General features: G+C 39.5%; 1 protein-coding gene across 2 annotated transcripts in view; it reads left to right on the plus strand.

Moving 5' to 3' along the window:
* The window catches only part of XPO4 (exportin 4), a gene marked incomplete at its 3' end in the record, with an annotated part of 71,982 nt that overhangs the window by 6,027 nt on the left and 44,213 nt on the right, over nt 1–21,742 (plus strand). For both annotated transcript variants that reach the window (XM_080614337.1, XM_080614338.1), the window contains exons 2-4: nt 14,323–14,428; nt 17,876–18,017; nt 18,287–18,425. In XM_080614337.1, coding sequence (XP_080470463.1) covers nt 14,323–14,428; nt 17,876–18,017; nt 18,287–18,425 — 387 coding nt within the window. The remainder of the gene's footprint in view (nt 1–14,322; nt 14,429–17,875; nt 18,018–18,286; nt 18,426–21,742) is intronic.

Here is a 21,742-nt window from a genome sequence, read left to right on the forward strand (position 1 = left end):
GAGGAGCTGGAATAGGAATATGAGGATTGATAGAGATTCTGGTATCTTTGGAAAGTAAACATAGCATCTGATTAAATGGGATTCTTCATGCTTAGAGCTTGTTTCCTGTGGCTGTTTTGTAGAGGGAATATTCATCTTTTTGAATCAGGATGATGTTTCACATTCATCTGACATATCACTGTTTCATTGGCATATTTGTATATTTTGTTCTGAGTTGTCAATGGAAATACTGTGTGTCTTGCTGCTAGATTTGTCTGCTGGGGAGCTTCATTAGTCTGTAACTCCATCTGGATTATTCTTCTGGCAGTACCTACTGCTATCTTCCCTTTAACCTGCTTCCTAAGAGTCTTATAGTTGTTATGCTAATCTATGTTCATTAGTTAATGAACAGCTTTCCCTATGGAGAGGTAGAATAAATCCTCCTGATTATTAAGTTGAGCTGATGCTGTCACAAGCAGCTAAGTAAAATACTCCTTTTCATCATTTTCTGGCATTGTTTTGGTAATAAAAAGTATGTTTGGATTAGGTATATAAAAGATCTCCACTTCTGTGTCCTGGTTTGCTGTAGGGATGGAATTCTGGGTTTTGATGACCATGTTCAATTTTTCCAGAGGAAAATGGTATTTTTTGTACCTATCTTCTTTTCTGCTTTTCTCAGCTTCCCTAGAACAAACCAAAGCGGAACTGATGCCGGTGTTGGGGCAATGACCTGATAGATAGAATGGGGTAACATTTGGAGCAATTTTGATGCATAGTGGGGTGTATGGGTTGCATAAAAACACATACATGCTGGGAGAGGTGTCGTACAAAGGAGGGTGCCAGATCTGAGCTGTAGGAGATATTGACATGAATCTTCAGTTCTTCATCTAGTTAAAGTCTGCCAAAACATCTTGTTGAATAGGGACTAGTTGTTCAAATAGTGATTCTAAGAAATAGAGGAAAACTGGCAGGAGCATGCATTTTAAATGGTCCCTCTTCTTCTCCCTCCCTGCCTCCCAAAAAGAAAAACACCAAACTTTCCGACTTTTAAGATTTAATGATTAGTGGCAGCTGTATAGTGCTGCCTTTGGCTCTGCCAAGACATAGAGTAGTAGTACACCAACCTGAGTAGCTGCATAGTGAGCTGGATTTAGAAGTGGATGCAGGGAGAAAAAGTTTTTTAATTCAGGTGGTTTTCACTGTGTTACATTAGAAACAATTTTGCTACCTTGACTGAGATGAAAAGGCTTGACTATGCTCCTAAAAGAAACTTTGGTCAAATTATGCTGTTAAATACCTTAAGAAGTAGGAGATAGAAGACTTTGTCCTCAGATCGAAATTGTGCTTGGATTTTTTTTTTTTTTTTTCTTAAATACACTTGAAGTAATTTGGATTAATATGGAAGCAAGTGGATGAACATTTTATTGCTTTTGTTACTCTAGAAGTCAGGTAAGCTTGTTTAGTGATACCTACCAGATTGAAAATTTACAGAACTATAAAAGTGAATGTGAAGAAAGGCTAAAGATTTATCATGGTTTGTGCTGAAATTATGAATGTCAGTATTTACCATCATGTAGTAGAGCTGTGTTATGTGCAAGCTGTGGAAATGGTGGAGGCACAGCTGTTGTAGTGTTGAAAATACACCTTACGCCATTGTCTCCTAAACGCTTTCTTGAAGTAATTTGTGGCTGTGAAATGAAAGTGCTGAAAGGTATTTTGCTGTGGAATTTTGCTGTGTATGACAGGTGTTCCTGGGATTTCAAAAGGCTTGGCCAAAGTGAAGCATACCTGGATTCCCAGGCTTGCAAGTGTGACATGGCTATAGGCTAAGTTTTCACAGAAGCCTAAGCCAGCCTAATAGTGAGTGGCTGAGGAAAAACATTACTTGTCTTTTTACTGGATTGATTATTTGCTAGTTTAGTGAGCTGGACTAGCTAATGGAAGGACCTGCCAGCTGCCAAAGCTAGCATGAGGTAATAATGTGTGTCTAGGAGTGGAGAGGAATTAACATGGTTGGAAGGAGAGGAAGAAACTATCCGTCACTGCATTGCCTCTTGAAGAGCCACAGTCTTGTAGCTCTGGAGAGGCAGCCCCTGGTCACTAATATCAACTTAGTCATAGGATCTATGTCAACTTAGGCTTAGGGTCCTGTTGTAACAAAGGAAAAGAATATCAGCATCCTTCATAAATGAGTTTTGAAATCTATTAATGGGAAGAGCTGCAGAAAAGTTAACATGATAGTTGTCTATTTGTGTACTTAAGTGAAGTATTCTGTCTTCCTGGTAAGAGAGGATAGTAATGCTTAGAGTGCTGATGTTTTGAGGGTGTTGCTGTAGAATGATGTTAAGGCTGTATTGGAGTGAAGGAGGGCAGAGGCAGTTTGTAGAATTCAGAAACAAGGTTTACAGCTTCATTAATACTAGAGTCTGAAAATCCAGTAGCTGGGCATACTGCAGAGGCTGGTGCATTGACCTGTGCCACAGGGCATCCATGGCTCTGGATGTAGTCATGTTTGTAGAGAGATCAATGGTGCAGTTGGATGACAATCAGAGTTGAATTATACCATCCTTTATTATTATAAAACAATATTCCAACTATTGTTGTGGCATTAGTGATGATGTGCAAACAGTATCAAAGCTAACAAACAGCAGAAACAATTGTACAAACACAAACCACACTGGCTCAATTAAGCACTTGTTGATGGGTTACTGCACAACTGCCACTTTTCTGTCACATGGCAGCACAAAAGAAGTCATACCTTCATATCATAGCTTGGGCTTGTGTCAGTGGTCTTGGCATCACGTGAGCCCATAAGTCAGTTCCTCAGTTGTCTTGCCATGACTTTACTCAGACATTGTTGGCACTGGCAGACCCTGCCTGCTGTGGGTTTCACCTTACAACTCTGTTGAGTTTCCTCTTAAGTTACACCCCTCATCTTAAAGCTACATTTTGCACATTTGTGACTGGTAGATTTCATGGGGACTCCTCCACAGCATCTCTCTGTATAGATGTGTATAGGGACTGGAGATGCCCAAATGGGAGACTGGGTCTGTATCTCAGTTGCAACAGGACTGCAGCCCTGACAGGGAGATAGGGAGAGACGTATGTTCACCTTTGCAGCTGCAGATGCTGGTTTGATATGAGGTGCCTTAAAGCTGAATTTGTGTGTTGTTAAAGCAGTGGCTGAAAAGCATTACTTTAAACTTCACTGATCTTACGTGCAAGCAGAGCATTGGGTGTTTTCTGCACTGATCATAATTATGTTTTGTTGTTTTTTGTTTGGTTGGTTTTTTGGGTTTTTTTTAATTAAGGTCTTAACTGTTCATGTTTAGTTTAGCTTTATCATCTCTTCAGTCACTGACTTCTACTGTTTGCTCTGCTAATAATGCTGCTATTTGACTTTTTTTTCAACTATTATTTTTGGATAGCTTCCCGTATGGGTACACCTTGCATTGTTATTGAGGAAATGTGCAAATAGGTTTACAAAACACATACACTCCTCCCTAGTGAAGAAAACATTAATAGTGCTCTCCTTATCCGTCAACAACAACAGCAAAAGCCCAACCCAAAAACCAAATATGCTTTGCCCTGAGACAATTAGGGAGGTTTAGCTGCAAAGCCTTTACTTTGTGAGGTTGTTTAAAGTGGGATGAAGAACAGATGTTGGGTAGCTTCAGGATAATGAATTGTTTAGTGGGGAATATATAAATATTAAATTATAATATCACAAGAAATGGCAATATTGTTTCTGGAGCTGTTCTCCTGTTCATGTTACAATAACATTCCCTCTAACAATGCTGAGAATAAAATATATAATGGTGACCACATTTTGTCACAGTCATTTTTCAGTAAGTATGTGGAGCCCTGTGACTGTTCAGAACTTAAGACTTCATTAATTTACGCAGATTTCTCAGACTGAACTCAGGCACTTAACTTTAAGGGAGTCTCAAAATTATCACTTCTAAATGCAACCCCAAAATGTGTGTATGTGGAATAAAAAAATCTTCGTTAAAAAAAAAATGCTTCTTGGAAGAGGATTTCTCAAAATACGTATTGTGTGTCTGCTCCTCTGTGTATTGGAGGGTGAACGCAGAGATATGTGACTTCTTTGGTAACCTGGTTCAGGCTGTATCTGCAAGAACAGAACAAAGTAGTGAAACAAGGTGCAAGTAAATGACATCCTGCCTTCTCAAATATGTACAATTCTAGATACATTTTTTCCATGTTCCAGTAATGGGTAAAATGCATCCTGGTTTTCATTGTCTAAACTTACAGAAGTGTAAGACTATTTAACTTTACACTGAATTTTCTTGAAACCAATTCAAAACCTTTTCTCAACCCAGAAATTATGAAGAAAGCATTAAGTTTTAAAAAGAAAACCAGATTTTGATTGTAGTGTATGTAAGTTCTGAGATAATTGTGTGTGCTGGTTTTGCGATTACTTCATATGGGTCTTTGTGAGTTTGGTCCAGCACTGACAAGTTTGACTTGAGATACACAGAATTCCGTATTTTTTCCAAATTCTGTTGGAACAGTCCTTTGTAGGATGGATGGAGTCTGGGCAGATCCTGTTCACCTAATGCTTCCAGAAGAGCATTTTCAGTGGCATGAGTCAATGTCCTGTTAGTTTAGTTGAATTTGTGGATTTTCGTGTTGAGCAATAGGCACTGTAGTCACAAAAGAGAAAGTCCTAAATGAATTGTGTGAGGAGACTGACAACAGTCAGAGCTGATAGTGGGTGAAGAGCTTACATAGGTACGTAGACCAGCTATGGACATCTGTTTGTCAGTGTCATATTACAGCTACCTGAGGGCTATACCTTCATCATCCTCTATTCTTTTTTCTTGCTTCTCTATGATCCTGCTTTCTTTCCACTTTATCTTTCTCCCTTTTGCTTTTCAAGTTCTACCCGCTTTTCTTCAAGTAGCAGATCTTGGGTGCCTGTTTTGATGCGGAGAAGCAGACATGACCAGTGGAGGCAATTCCTTTGCAGGCTGGTTGCCATGAATCATGTATCTGTATGTGTACATACACATGTGTAGTGAACACAAAATGTATCGTACGTATAAATGAGTGGTACTGTCAGTGTGTCGTGGTTTAAACCCAGCCACACAGCTCGTTCACGTGCTCCCCCCTCTTTCTTCCCTCCCCCCCCCCCCCGCTCCTAGAGGGATGGGGAGGAGAATTGAAAGAATGTAACTTCCACGGGTTGAGATAAGAACAGTCCAGTAACTAAGGTATAACACAAGTCACTACTGCTGCCACCAATAATAATAATGATAAGAGAAACAACAAGGGAAGAGAATACAATACCACCTGCAGACTGATAATATCCAGCCCGACTGAGCAGCGAACTAGCCCTTCTGGGTAACTCCCAGTTACTTCCCGAGCATGACGTGCTATGGTATGGAATACCTCTTTGGCTAGTTTTGGTCAGGTGTCCTGTCTCTGCTTCCTCCTGGCTTCCCCTCCTCCCTGGCAGAGCATGGGACTCAGAAAGTCCTTGGTCAGACTAAACATTTGAGCAATAACTAAAAACATCAGTGTTATCAGCGCTGTTCCTTGGCCGAGAGTCAAAAACACAGCACTGCTGTAGTTACTAAGAAGAAAAATGACTGCTACTGCTGAACCCAGGACACAGTGGAGAAGCCATACCAGTCTATATTCAAGGGTTAAATTGTTAGTGGAGAAGTAAAATCTTGATAGTTTTTGTTGTTTATCTTGGAAGTCTTACCTCAGAAAATGTATTGATGGTAATGATTTACTCTGGCTCCCTAGTCAATTAATGTGTGTGTAGATATATATATATAGAGAGAGAGATATATATACACCCACATATATGTATAGTATCTTATATGAGACCATTTCAGAACTGAGAGTAGATCTTACCTCAGACCACAATTTATCTCCTGGTTTACTTGCAAAAGACTAAATAAAGTACTTCAGCTCCAAAATACAAAGCAAAATCTGATTAAAAAAAAAAAAGTCGTCTTTTTTTTTTTTTTCCCTCCGCTTAAGTCTCTGCGTGAAAGCAATATGTGAGTGAGTAGATGTGTAGGAGGCATTTGTTCCAAATATATACTGAAAAATACTGGGCACCTGGGGGTTTAAATAATTCAAATCGCAATTACTCTTGTGAAAGATATTTTTTTAAGAGAAGTTTTTGTTCAGGAAGACTTAAATCTTCACCATGTTGTCTCTACTGCAGGTCTGGTCAGATGCCATCTACTGCATCTTTCTTACGGATCTTTAGGCATGCTCTTTGAGTATCTTTTAAGTTGGAAAATGAGTTACTGTTCTAGCTTAAATGATTATTTGAAAAACAAGTACAATGGAAGTAATGGGCACATAGTTGAAGTTGTTTATTACACTAGCTAGGTTTTCTGTAGTAACTTAGCTATTACTCAAGCTGAGTAGGCTCTGGCAGTCATGTAATGACAGATCTGAATTGGATTGCAGAAGCTTCTATCGATACCAGTTGTCTAAACTGCCTTCTGGCCTGGTGCCCAAGGCAGGAACATCTGATCCACTCGTAAAGCAGTTGCTGAATGCTGCAGAGCTGAGCATCTTCATGTAGCCTGAATTGTCGGCTGGTGGCATCTGCTTCATGAGTGGATCCTTTCATAGTTAGGTATCAGCATCTGCTAGAGAAGTAGAGTGAATAGCTGAGAACAAAAGTGTGGCTAATCATTCAGTTGTCTGTGTCTGACCTCTGTATTTGATCTCTTTGATTAGCTATTTTAATAAGGCAAGTGACTGTGCTGTGATACACTGTAGGAAAAAAACTTACTTAAACACTTGAAAAGTGTTACTGCTAAAACTGCAGTGGAGGCCTGTGACTTCCACAGAAGTCAGGGAGATGTGGTCTTTGGGCATGCTGCTTGATGTGACTTTGGTAGAGTTAAAGTAGGGATCTCCTTATTCCGAGAATCTGATTCTTTTGTGTAACTTGCCTATATAGCAGAATTTGCTGCGGAGTAATTCTCTTAAGGTATTTTTTGTTATTTAAGATACAGAAATCTGTTTTTAGGGCTTCTGCATCTTAGAAGAGCACAGTAAGTTAAAATTTCTTAACTTTTGATTATTCAAGTATGTTGCAGCTGAAACAATTGCTTATGTGGGTAGAGTAATATATTTTGCTGTCCTAAATGTAGTATGTGCACTAGTTAAAAATTATTGCTTGTCCTTGTGTTTGATAACATTTTTTTTCCTCTTTCTCTGATTTTTTTTTTTTTTTTTTCCCCCATACTCCTCAGCTACCTTATCACCATCACATGGTGCTCCTCTGCACATGCTTCTCAAGTTCGCTCATGATCTTTCTTCTCTGCATATGCCTCACCGTTTCTTGGCTTCCCTGCCTGCTGGGACATGTTGGCAAACCATCTGGGCTTCCTTTATTCCTTGCTTCTCTGAGCATGTTTTGCCTGATGGTGGCTGTCAGCAAGGTCCAGGCCCAATGGTACCATTGCCATCTGTGGTGGCTTGTGTTCATCCTTATATATTGATAGAGATTCAGTTTCTTATTCTTGTCTCTGTTAGGCTTCCAGGCTCTCTGCAGTCTAGACACCATTCTGACGAACAACTGATGTGGGTTAATTGTTTTTTCATAAGCTGGTAACAGCCCACAGACCAGAGTTCTAGAATAGTTTTATTTTACCTCTTGATTGCAGGGAAGGCAAGACTCCCCTATGTATTTGATGAGGCTTGGTTTGGAGAGTTTGTGGTGGATTTTGAGTCACACTTCAGTAGAAATCTCTAGTTTTTGTTTCTACCCTTGTCAAGTTTGTAATGTACTTTACTTGTAGACATAAACATTGCCTTTGGCAAGAAAGTTCCTTCTTGGCTTTAGTAGTAGCAGGTACAAACAATTCGATCTTCTTTTTTTTTAAACCCAAGAAAATTCTCTTAGCAGGCATGTTTGTCTTTCCATAATCCTACTGGTGTTTGGACTGTAATGTTCATAGGGGACTTTTTTTGTAGGTGGGAATAGTGTGGGTGTCAGCTGAAAACACTCCGGTGCAGACTCCAGCAAAGTCTGGAGGAGTGCATAACTATTCTTTGTGACTTGCTAATAGGCAGATTTTCCCCAGTATAATTGTAGGAAGATGCTGAATTCAGTTTGTTCAGTGCTGTCTTGCCATAGCAAAAGTCTATGAAAAATCGGACTTTGCCTCTAGCAAACGTCTCTGCAAGCAAATGGGAACGCCATTAATCCCATCCTTCATTATGTTTATACACCATCATGGGGAGGATTTTTCTTAATAAAAGTAGATGCAGAGATAACAGTGTAAACTAGTTGACTAAATCTTACTTAAATAAAAAAACCTAATCCATCATTGATTTTAATAATAATGTCACTTGAATGTTAGAAGTTGTTAATTTTAAGATACTGTCACTGTCCACAAGTGACCAATAAGTAGTATTTTCTGGCATCTAAAACCATTAAGAAAATATTGTCACTTCTAGTATATAATAAAAGAATGTTGTATTTTATATGACTGTGATCATCAACATGAAACTGCCTGAACAGAATCACCTGGGGGAGGGATTTGATACTTCTGATTATTTTTTAAAGCAAAACCTGTTTTTAGAAGTCAGGGGAAGGAGCAAAAAAAGCAGACACCACTTCAAATATAGATGTGGTGGTAGTTCTTCGGCTTGTTATTGGCATATACATGGTGACTTCATCTCTAGTCTTATGAGGAGAGCATCTGATTATTTGCAACCCATTTGCTACCTTTCTTATGGCTCTGTTATCTTTATTGCTTGGCACTCTCCATCGTGACAACTCGTAATTACATATATATTTTTTAAAGGTATGTTACTGAGGTAAGAAATGCTTGTACTAAGCATGTTGTTCTGAATACGTATGTGTAACTTCAGATTTGCTAAATGCATCTAATTACTGCTTCTATTTAAGACAAAACCGAGCCCTCAAGCCCCTTATTTTTACCCCTTATTTTTTCATATGTACATTCACCAGGTGCCTCCTAGCTCTGTGTGTGTTTTTCGAATGACATTTGGTCCAACCCTTTCTCATATCTACTTCTTTTCTGAGTGTCACTATGAATTTATATTTAAAATTATTTGTAATATCTGTTTGTGTTAATCAGTTTCTGCCTGAGTAACATATGCCAAATTTTTAGCCTTTTTAATCATTTCCAGTTGTTTTGTCCTTTCTTGTAGCATCAGTGAATAATTGATGGTGTACCATCAAGGGAGGAGCAGAGAAAAAGACAATGAAAGTTAGAAATGAGGAAACTGTGTTATATCAGAAAGAAACAAAGATGGTTTATTTTGGAGAGGAAGTATCACCATTTATATAAGTGGCAGTATATAAACTTATGGAATTAAATGGTGCTGCTGTTTCAGGTGCTTTTCTTTATCTTCCCATAGTACAAAAGGATGGTTGCAGGCACAAAAAGATTCTGCATTTTTCAGATCAGTGGATTACCACTTATACTAAGATTGCCAGAGGTAAACAGTTGCTACAATGTTGGTGCACCTCCTGTTTTGTTAGTAGGGAGGGGGGAAGATGGAGCTTCATCTGTGATATGGTTACTTGTAACATCCTCATAATGGTGAGAAAGGGGAGAAGGAAGTTTTAAGAGCGTGTGCTGACCTCGAACTCATTGGGAGAGGCTTATTTCTGATGGAAAGCTGAGTCCACTTCTTTTTATCATGTTCCAAACTGGAAAGAAAAGGTATTTGTATGGAAGTTTTGTGGGTGTTTTTTTAGAAAGTATCTGATCAAATAGTCAGGGAAGGCAAAACCTGACTTAGGAACTGTTGTGTAAAACTAATTCTGTCCTTCCAAAATAATACACATTGCTGTTATGCCCATGTAAGCTGAGACAGGTTATCTCCTGACAGTGGACTGATTTATTTGTTGGTGGTTTTTTAGGTGCAAAAAGTGTATACAGAATATGTATATGCGTGGCAGGGGAACAAGATGATCTTTAAGGTCCCTTCCAACCCAAACCATTCTATGCTTCTATGCTGTGCTTTCCTTTAAAGCCTTATATTAGCAGTATTTTACTTCCAGTGTACCAGATAACCTCTGCTGGAATGCAGTGAAGGCAGTGGACTGTAAGCTATAAGCTCCCTCTGGTGGCTATATAGTTTAAAGCTTACCTGCTGCACTTGTCTGTCCTGGACAGTTTTGAGGGTCTAAGTGCATAATGTATTGTTGTGCACAATTAAAATAAAATAAGTAAAATAAAAATTATTGTAATTTTTAAAATTAATACAGGAATATGATGTGTCGTGTGTTTCCAGGGTGCCAGAGGTCTCCTGTAATCAAACTTCAGAGAAGTAGAAAAGTTAGAGGTCTCTTTTCTAGTTATTGTAAGCATAAGGGGATATTTCCTGTAAAATTTTACTTAGAATCATAGAATAGTTAGGGTTGGAAAGGACCTTGAGATCATCTAGTTCCAACCCCCCTGCCATGGGCAGGGACACCTCACACTAAACCATGTCACCCAAGGCCTCATCCAACCTGGCTTTGAACACTGCCAAGGATGGAGCACTCACAACCTCCCTGGGCAACCCATTCCAGTGCCTCACCACCCTCTCAGTAAAGAATTTCTTCCTTAGATCCAATCTAAACTTCCCCTGTTTAAGTTTGAACCCGTTACCCCTTGTCCTGTCACTACAGTCCCTGATGAATAGTCCCTCCCCAGCATCCTTGTAGGCCCCCTTCAGATACTGGAAGGCTGCTATGAGATCTCCACGCAGCCTTCTCTTCTCCAGGCTGAACAGCCCCAACTTTCTCAGCCTGTCTCCATACGGGAGGTGCTCCAGTCCCCTGATCATCCTCGTGGCCCTCCTCCGGACTTGTTCCAACAGTTCCATGTCCTTTTTATGTTGAGGACACCAGAACTGCACACAATACTCCAAGTGAGGTCTCACGAGAGCAGAGTAGAGGGGCAGGATCACCTCCTTTGACCTGCTGGTCACGCTGCTTTTGATGCAGCCCAGGATATGGTTGGCTTTCTGGGCTGCGGGCGCGCACTGCTGGCTCATGTTCAGTTTCTCATCAACCAACACCCCCAAGTCCTTCTCTGCAGGGCTGCTCTGAATCTCTTCTCTGCCCCACCTGTAGCCGTGCCTGGGATTGCTCCAACCCAGGTGTAGGACCTTGCACTTGGCATGGTTCTTCTTTTAATGGTGCCATGATTTGCTGTTGATGTCCCTGAAAGTACCCTTAAGTATTACAGAACACTGAAAATAGATACGATCTCTATATGACAAACTGAAATATTCTTTGTTAATGCAAAATTAGTTCAAGATGAGGTAGCCATGATTTGCTGCTCTTGCTCTAGGAGTGTGAATATAAATGACCCCAGACTTCCAAAATGTTTTGCTTTGTCACACCCAAAGGATTCCTTCTAATGTGGCTCTAATTAGTGAGGCTTTATGAGACTGCAGAGCTGTGAGCTGCAAGGTCAGTGCTGCTGAAAGAGCAGCATCACTCCACTCCTTTTCTCACTGTCGTTGCACTGGCTCTAGCACTTGTCTGACTTCTTGAAGATTAAAGTAACAAAAGAGTGTTCATTGTTCATTCCCCTTGTCATCTCTTTCCCCCACACCCCTCCATTTTTTTATTTTTTTTTTTTTGTGTGAGATGGTTGTTAGATGGGATAATGCAAGGAGGCGACAGGACCATGCAGGTGAGAGCAGGAAGAGAGTGGGATCTCTCCTTTTGATAACAGAGAGTTACTAAAATAACTCAAGAAATTTGCTTCTTAGTTCTCATGAAACTTCATTGACTAAAGCTGTGTGTGCCTAGAGACTTCAGAGTATTCTCCTGTTATTGCGCTGCAGGTCAGGCTGTAGATTAAATGCACTTTAAATGGTAATTGGCTCTGAGTAAAGCAGCATATCACCAGCTGCTATGTTCTATGTAATGCTAGCACAGCCTTCTGTGCTGGCATCTGGTGAGCCAGGCTGGCGAACTGATCCAGAAGAAAATAACCTGCCTTCGGTGGGATGCTTTTCAGTGATCACTTCCCCAGTCTTGTTCTCCGCATTTGCAACAATGCTTGCCCATACAATGGGGGAAAAGTGGGGACTGCTTTTTTGTTTGGTCTGGTTTATTTATGATAGCGCTGACTGAAGTGCATGTGAAGGTGTTGCTGTGTAGGTCATTCCTGCATTTTTGATAACCTGCTCATACTACTCTCCTGGCATTCAGTACAGCTGCTGGCTCTGTTGCAGTGAATGTAGCTAGAGTCCACACAGAAGTACTGTCCTTCAGACTGCAGAAAGCAAGGAGAGGTTGCGAACAGTTCCTGCTGATGGCTGGCTGCATGCAGAAGAACTGAGTTTTTATCTTGAAAGTGTCGCATGCCCAGATTTGGTGAGGCTGCTTCTTCACAAGTTTACATTTGCTTAAAAAGTTATTAAAGTTTGGATTTCTGCATTGGGTTGGAGTTCACTGAACCTCAGTGTCCTGGAAGGATTCAGGTGCTGCCATGCAACTTACTTCTGTCTCAGTTGTTCAGCAGTGCATAATACCCCAAATATCTAAAAGCTTTTCTGTGCATGCATCTGCCTGCAACCTGCTGACTTAGCCCTTGAGACACTGCTCCCAGCACGCAAAGACAGGCATGAGCTGAAAGCACGCTGCTGTCTGTGTGTGTGCACAACCTAACACAAACTGCTGCCTGCCCACAAGGGTGTCCGGGCAAACACTGTGATGTTGCACACAGAGCTGGTAAGAGCTGTCCTGGGGAGTTCTGCCCCCAAACTAAGTGTAGAGCAGAGCAGATTTGTGAAGGAACAGAGCATGTATTCTGGGTCTCTTTGCAGGCACTTTCCTGTGCTACTTATTTTGGTCCCCTCACAGGCATTCATCATATCTACACAGGAAAAGTTCAGAGTGTCAGAAGTTTGCTGTGCAAGGAGGAGCACAGCTGTTCAGTGGGACCTTCTTGATCCAGGAATCAGCAGCCTGCTTTCCCTTGCTTAATTTACTCAGATTATTGACTTTTAATCTGTGGTGTTATCTGCTTATATTTAAATCTTCTGTTGTCTTGTGTTTTGTCACGGATGAGAGAATTAAATCAGATTTGATATGTTTTATTTACAAAACTCTTGATCTTTTTGCTGAGGTCTTTGTGCTTTTATTCCCAAAGCAGTGGGTATAAATCAAACCAGGACTGGAATTTCGAGTTTGGAGTTCAGCTGAAGTTCAGTAACCTATGCTCTCACCTTGGTCTGGTTCTGCAGCTTGTATGCAACGAGTCTATGTTTGCATGTTTCTTTCTCAAAGGCACACCAGTTCGGCTTATGCTGCCTTGTGGTATCAATCCATTGTAAGAATATTTTGTGCTGTGTGCTTTCTCAGATAAATCCCAAATAGCAGGAATCAGAGGATATTAGCAGCAAAAGTGGAGAGCATTGTGGTGTTGTGAGCAGCTGATGTTTTCTGCAGGGTTTTTACCTAGGGCAGCAGAGGAAATGTTGGGGTTGCCCAATGAAACGAGGCTGTAGTGCAGGCAGTTAGCTCTCTTTGGGCTCTGTAGGCAGTATCGCACCTCACAGTGATCCACGTTGCTGCATAGTTTCATGCTTTACCTGTGATTCATTTTCAGGTAGAAACCACCATGGAGCTGGATTTCAGCAGTAGTGGAGCAGCAGGTGTTAACTGAGCAGCCAAGGTGCTCATAATGCAAGGGGATGGGTATATAAAAGGGTGGGCATAAGCACCTGGGGAGCCACCGTAGCCTGGGCTGACCTGCCTTCAGCCAGATTCCTCGCTGTCTTTAGGATGTCAACTTTAATCTTAAACACTAGAGGGCAGCATGTTACAGCCAATACTTTTATTTTAGAACATACTCATAGTCATTTACTGTCATTTACGTAGTCAAGACTTATATTTTTTTTAATCCCTTGAATTTACTCTACAGTTCAGTATTTTAAAACAGATGTAGAACAGCAGAAAAAATAGTGCTTTATTTCCACAACCGTGGGAGCGTGTAGCAGCATTTAGTGGTGTGCAAAGAGATTTTTGGTTTGAGTAGAAAAAGATTTGGATTGAATTTAGGTCTTCTATCTGTCTCCAGAAGTGTTATTAGGAGCACAATACTTAGAATTATTCACTTTCTGCCTTATGTCTCAGTATTGACACTTATGTGCATGATATAAGTACACAGTGGTAATAAGAGGCTATGACCGAGAGAGAGCAGGTGGTTTTACAAAGAGATACTAGGTTTTGATGTTCAACAAGGCAGATATTTTTAAGTTCATGACATTGCTCATACATTTACAATTGGGATCGGGTTTTAGTGCTTAAATAACTTTTTTTTTTTTTTTTTTTTTAACCTTTTTTTCTCGCAGGCACCACCTTCCATGGTCAATAATGAGCAACGCCAGCATGCTGAGCACATATTCTTATCATTTAGAAAATCAAAATCACCTTTTGCTGTTTGCAAACACATTTTGGGTAAGTTTTCATCATGAAGTTGAGCATGTGCCTGTTTTTGTAACTGGAATTTTGCTGCTATTCTGTGGCTGGAATATGAGCATCAGTTTTGATTTTGATAAGGGGTACTTTTGACAGAGAGTGAAGCCTGTTGCTGCCCTCTCTGGTTTTGTTTCTGGCAGCTTTAAAGCTATAAGGTGTGTAGCTAAGTTCCTAAACTGATTTCATAAATTCAGGTTTCCTCTGTGACTTGATTATTGTAATACTGTCTCAACTGTGAAACTTACCGGACTGCTTGTAGTGTGATTGCTTGGCTTGAAGCTTCCTGTTGAATCAACCAACAATGCAATTTTACACACCAGATTTTGCACTGGTGCTGAAATTTTCCATGGTGGCAATTTACTTGAGGTGAACGTTTTAGTAAGTTGCTGTTAACAGTCAGCTGCTGTGTTTAGAAACAAAAAAGAAAAGCTTAGGAAAGTTTGTCACCTGGTAGAAGCAATAGAGTGTTGGTTTGAAGTTCTGTGGAATTATACCTGTGGAGAAGGGAGAGAGATAGGTAGGTATCATCTTTTACCAGAAATTTCTTGGGGTTTAATGGAGATGCTGTAATTGTGGCTGTGTTACAAGACTTAAATAAATGTTTTTATAGGTACTATAGAGACTTACTAGAGTTCGGCAGCTAAATAATCTGGAAACTGCAGGAGAAGTAAGCATCCAAGATTCTTAATCAGTACCACTACATATGAGTGTTGGGGGGGAAAGCAAAGGAGAAGTTTCAGTAAAAGCTGGCAAGAAAAACCTGGAAGTTTGTGGAAAAGAAGACACACCAAAAAGACAAAATGCAACTTTTTTTTTTTCCCTAAAAAATTCACCAGAATGATCACAGAAATGTTAGAATTATGTTTAAAGTATAATTATTTTCATACTTAATTCACTCTACTTTTTTTTTTTTTTTAATGGTTATTTCTAAATTTACTGGATTAGAGACATACAGTTCATGAATATTAGGATGTCAGTATTTCAGGCCTACTACTGTGTTGTTAGATTACACTGTGATATATAGAGCAGCGTATGCTTCCTTTCATACACCCATTCCCCAACTAAATTTTTTTCTACAAATTAGTTTCTTCTGGTTTTAATATATTATAGCACTACTTCATCTGATGTTGAAGTCTGGAATCACACTTTTTGCTTTATGGGTCAGCAAAATCAATGCTTTTTATTTCCACATTAATTTTTGGCAATTTTTAGGTGGGCAAAAGAGCATTCTGAGTAACTTTGTTTGCAGACCATTTCCATCTGTCCTAAGTGACATGTCACTAATCAGAAATAATGAAAGTTCATTAAATCACCACATCATTGTCTCAAAAGAGGGAATTCGGTGTAGCATTAATAATGAATGCTACATTGTAGACAGTTTTATTTCTGAAATGTGGCTGGTTGGAGGAATCCTGTTTATAACACCTTTTGGATGTCTAGAAATATTACATCCTTAAACTGTTCGTATGCTACCACCATTGAGAAAACAGTATGCTTTTACATGGGACAAGATTTTCCTGGCAGTGCAGGCAGTTGTGACACTGAGGCCTGGAACTCAGAGACTGTTCCCTAAACTCTGTGCTTCTTGAGTGTCTATACAGTCTGGACAAAAAGAACAGCTAGTTAAGACTTGAGAGTTGAGAAGGGAGAGGCAGGGATTATGAAATTAGGAACCAGGGAAGGGAAACAAGCTGCTCATGCTGAAGAATGAAAGAGTTGAAGTGTGTTGATGGACTGTGTGCAGGTAAGGATGGGCAGGAGCCAGATGGCTTTATAAAGAAATAGAGAAAGGAGAAAAAAAAAAAAAAAAAAAAAGTCAAGACAAGACTTAGAATGTAGGTAGAGGGAGATAACAAGGATGTTGATGGTGTTTGTGGAGAGAAGAGTGTATGAGCAATACAGGGAGAGCAGTGGTGAGGATGAGCATAAGGAAAAGGGGAACAGCCACAACCATGCAGTTTCTTTAAAAACCTGGAGTTGAACCCAGGAAGCATGAGGCTCTACATTCTTTTGTTGTAAGTTTGTAGCTGTTAAATGTACTGGCAAAACTTGTTCTGACTTTCTTTAGTAACTTCATGTAGAGGATAATGGCACTCTGACTAATTATAAGCTTATACTGGGTACTGGAGGCCTGCACTGTTAATGGTTGCAGTTGGTAATGATTGGTTCTTGAAGGAGAAATTTCATCCTCTTCTTTTTTAATAGCATTCTCCTTTTGTGTCAGCTTTGTCTAGTCTGAAAAGCCAGAAGTTAACAAATGCCAGAATTAAAATTCCTATGCAGGAATAATTTGGCTCAGTTTGTATGCGTTGGACGTACGCATTAATCTTAATTAAGTGGTTACTTAGTTTTCCAGATTAAGCTGAGTAGATTTAAAAGTGGTTTATTTTGATTTAAGGATGTTTACCTGTGTTGGGTTTAGATTTGGAGCCTGATCAAGTTACTTAAAAACATTTTAGCAAATTTGCTGTTATTTTGGATATAGAACTTTTATATAAAGGAAATGTGTATTACAAACCTATGTGTATATAATTGGGGAAAGAAAGTTTGTTTTGTAGTCATTCAAAGCCCATCATCTCATGACTGTAGTTTTCTGAAACAAGCCCAGTTTTAGCCCTGGCACAATGCCCATAATAGCTCAAACTCCACTTCTTGTTCAGGAATTTTGTTTCACCATTTCATATTTTATGCTTTTGGCATCTGGTGGGTGCATCCTTTCTGAATATTCTTTTTAAGTTTTTCCTACAGAGTGTTACCTTCTTACATAACATCTTTTTCTATTTTCTGTAGTGCATCTATATACAAATTAATCAGATATTCAGATAAGAAGGGCTAATGATTCCTACAGTGTGGTTGGGAGTTATATTTTCATTGCCTTAAGATAAATATGGGAGCTTGAGCATGATGTAGTAAACCTTAAATGCACCAGTAGTCTGTAAAACTTTTGCTGTGATCATAAAACACAAATGTTTTCTTTGGGTGTAAGTATTTCTCATTATCATCAGTAAAATACATGTAATTTTAAGCACTGCTGGTTCCAAAGGCAAGCATGCAAATGATAGAGGTGTCTTCCATTCTGGCATGAATGTCAAATTAATCCTATTTTAATGTGTCAGGACTAAATCCATCATAATTTTTATTTTGTTCCACAGTTGGTTTAGCATTCTTATTCCTGATCTCCTTGACCTAGTCTCCTTGTGCAGCCAACTTTTCTTCCCGAGTCACTGATTCATAATGTTGGACCATTTGATAATTGGGTTGGTTATTTTCTCCCCTTTTGAGTTGTAAATTATTTGTTCGCTTAGCAACGGAAGTCTATTTAATAATAAAGAACAGTAAATGCCATTAATTTTTTGCTGGAAATACATACCAGATAAATACATGTATGTCTTCTGATACCCAAGTTGCCTTTGTTTTTCTCCACAGAAACTAGTAAAGTGGACTATGTCCTTTTTCAAGCAGCTACAGCAATAATGGAAGCAGTTGTAAGAGAATGGATTCTCTTAGAAAAAACTAGCATTGAGTCACTGCGAACATTCCTTCTAACGTACGTCTTACAAAGGCCTAAGTAAGTATAGAAAATATACCTCTGAACGTATAGGATTTGCATAAAGTCTGGGTTTTCCCAAGGTAGTCTTTGGTTTCCCAGGGAAGTGGTGGAAGACCATTTCAACAATAATTTATCTTCCATTCTTAACACTTGGTTGACTTCTGTAGGGATTTCAGCTTTCACTTACCAATTCAGACAAAATGTTTGAAAAAGAACTGTGTTAAAAATGTTATTGAGCACTTAAATTCAGAATTATTTGCAAATATATTTTTGTAATGTGTTTATAGCCTTCAAAAGTATGTTCGGGAGCAGATTCTATTAGCAGTGGCGGTGATAGTGAAACGGGGATCATTAGACAAATCAATCGACTGCAAAGGCATTTTCCATGAAGTCAGCCAATTAATCAGCAGTGGGAACCCCACTGTGGTAAGTATTTTGATGGTTTGTGGGGGGTTTTTTGTTGTTTTTGGGGTTGTGTTTTTTTTTGTTTGGGGTTTTTGTTTTGGTTTTTTTTTTTTTTTTTTCAAAATTTAAGCAGTCTGTATCAGCACCATAAGTTATATACTTAGTGATGGTAAAGTCTTGTATGCTTCTCTTACCTAAAAATTAAAATTAGTAATGAAGTTTATAGCTATTCAAGCAATCATTTACTAAGTTGGAGATTTTTGAATAAGAATGTTTTTGGACTAGGAGTAGCATGTGTAGCTTTTTGGTACACAATTACACCATTATTTTCTTAGGGAATAGGTTTCTTTGAGTAGCTGCTTTAAGTGCCACTGGATTTTTGTGGTTTCTCTGGGTTTCTTTAATGAATCAGACAGTGTGATCTAGAATGGATTTTCAATTAGCTAACAGCTTTTCACACACTGTTCCCTTTCCTTCTATGTAGTACTGCACCCTCCTGTAGCTCAGCTGTTGAAACAGGCGATGAGCAAGAGGCATGGGCCTCTGCTGTTCTCTGGGTGACGGGTAGGTGGAGGGAAAGGGGCGTGAGGAACTAAAATGCGGAATGGAAATACAAAACTTACTCTTGATTTAATGTCATACTTCTAGGGCTAAGTGTTAACTTCCATACTGAGCTCAAAGTGGAAACAAGGTGTCCAATATCTATCTATGCATTTAGTGAAATTCCGTTTGCTATGCCAGGAGATAAGTTTAGAATAGGTCATAATAGAGGCATGTAACTAGAGATTAAAGAGAGGTGATTTTTCTCCTACCAAACGAAAATTGAAGTGTGTGTAGATTCCATGCTGAAACTTTAACTGAAGCTTTTCTCAAACAAAAAAAATAGAGGGAACCAGCCCATCACACTGTTGAGCGTTCAGAGCAGCAGTTGTACAAGATGTGACTGGCAAATGTTTAACTCTGAAAATTCCATCAAAGTGTACCAGCAGTAATGCAGCTCATGTCATGGTCCTAAAAATAGTGTGTCACCTCTTGAGCACAAGTGATACCCCTCTGTGGTATGGAAATTGCAGTTACACTTGTAAACTTTAATTTCACAGTTATTTAGCTTAAGGTGAACATTTTAGCCTTTTGGTTGTGTGTAACTCAGATAGAAATGGGTATCTGTTTAGAACAATGCTGAGTTCATGCTTTTTTTTCCAGGAAATACAGCCTTGTTGTTAAAATGCAGTTTACAGCTAAGGTTTTCAATTTTTATGCATTCCAGTTTATATGATCTTTCCGTGAAGATACAAAAGTGAAGTAGATACAAACATGGATGTTGACAGAGAAGTCCTCTTTGAACTAACTCTTGCATAGCCCAACTTCAACAGTTGTATTCTGTCCATGCAGTAATACACAGACACACTACACTGAACAGCATACATCAAACTAAGACTGCCTGTTGTATCATCCCAGCCTTACTGCAGAACAAGGCACGTTGCAGAGGAGCTCTGGCTGGGCGAAGGGGTAGTATTTCACTCTCCAAGTTCCGCTCACTGCTACCATACAGAGACCAAGTTAGACGCAGTTTTTCATTTCCTTTTTTCCACCTCCTTTCTTCTCAAGTATTAATTTCTCCATAGTTTTTTCAAAGTATTTGTGCTCAGGCTTGAAGAATGGTATTGAAAATGTCTTGAGTATGTAAAGATGTTTTCTACTCTGGTACGCCAACATTTCTCAGTAGCAAAAAACGACGTGTTGCTGCTGAAACATCTTTTCTGTAAGGCACAGAATATGTTTGTTAGTCTTTGGCAGACAGATTATAAACACATACTCCCATGTATGTATGAGGTTTTAAATTAGAAAATAGTTATTATTAATAAAAATTTTCTTGTAATCTTCTCAGACTTTAATGTAAGAGAAACTGGTACTTGCACAGCTTCATGTGACACAGGTCTTGGTGTATGCAATAATAAGTAGTAATAAAATTGTGTGCTAGCAAGGTATCTGCCACAACTGAGCACTGAGGGGTTCAGGGCATGCCTTTTATATAAATATATAACAACTTTGAAAGGTTGTGTAAAATAAGTAGTACAATGAAATATCCACTTACCTTTTCAGATATGGGTGAGTGTGTTTTGTATTCGTGTCCCTGTAATGTACAGCCATGCCCATCAGGCTAGATGGAACCGTGGTGTTGTGACTGCTTTGCTGCTGTGTGAAGTCTCAGCTAAGGGTGCTTGAGGGTATGGTATGAAGCTAAGGGAGTGGTACTGCTTTCAAGATCCAAGATGCACCACCAGGACAGTGCCATGTACATGTCACAGGTGTTTCTGCACTTCACTGGAGACGTGTTTGCATTAGTTATTTATAGAAACAGGCCTCCATCCAAGTCAGGGAGGAGGCTAGGGTATGGGTGTTGGGAGAGATCAGCAGATGTTTTCTAGCCCTCTGTGCCTTTCTGACTCCTTCCAGTTTCTTAACATGTCTTCCCTGTGATGTGCGCTCTTCCCTCCAGCCTTGTACACCCAAATTTCAGAAGTCTGTCATACCTGTGACCCCTGATTCTCTGTCAAGTCTCTTGGTTGCTTTCTGTATCCTTCCCAGGCTTCTGCTTCATGTTCCCTCTGACCTACTGCCCTACCCATTTATGTCCTCCTACCTGAGGACTTAGCAGCTGCGAAGTAACATATGGAGTCAGCAGCAGATCACTTCATATTTAAAAATATTTAAAACTCTCAGACATGGCTCTTACGTGTTGATAATGACTTTCTACAGGAGTTTATAATTGAGAGAAAGTCATTTTTTAAAAAGCAAAGTAGTCTCTCACCTGCTTCCCACTTGCTTTCTGCTCTCTGCTGTCTCTGAAGCTTTCTGGCTCTTATAAGAATAAAATAGGTACTTAATCTTTTCCATTCCCTGCAACCCTCCACCCAGTTCCTGTCAGACATCTGTATTAGTTTTGTGTGTGTTAGCCACTCCTGCTCCATGAAATCTTCATGACTTTGTCATGGTCAAGTCAGGAAGGCTGGTGTAATGACACCAGAGAATGTAGGTGGTACTTTTGCATGTGTCCTTTTGCAGATTTGATGTGCTTAATACCTTAACTTCTCAAGTATTAGTTTAGAATACCTTTAGAAATGGATGTACTTTGAGGGTGGAACTTGAAGGTATGTTGAATAATGCTGTGGCAAACTGACATGGGAGCAAGACTGATGGATAAACTATTGAGAATGAAAAAAAAAAACAACACCACAAGATTGGGGGAGGAGGGGAAACAAACCCAAAAAAAAAAAAAGAACACAAAGGAGATTGGAAGGAAGAGGAGGAGAGGAACAGTGATGAAAAGAAAGGAG

The sequence above is a fragment of the Psittacula echo genome (assembly GCF_963264785.1).
Source record: "Psittacula echo genome assembly, chromosome: 3".
NCBI classification, from domain to species: Eukaryota; Metazoa; Chordata; class Aves; order Psittaciformes; family Psittacidae; genus Psittacula; species Psittacula echo.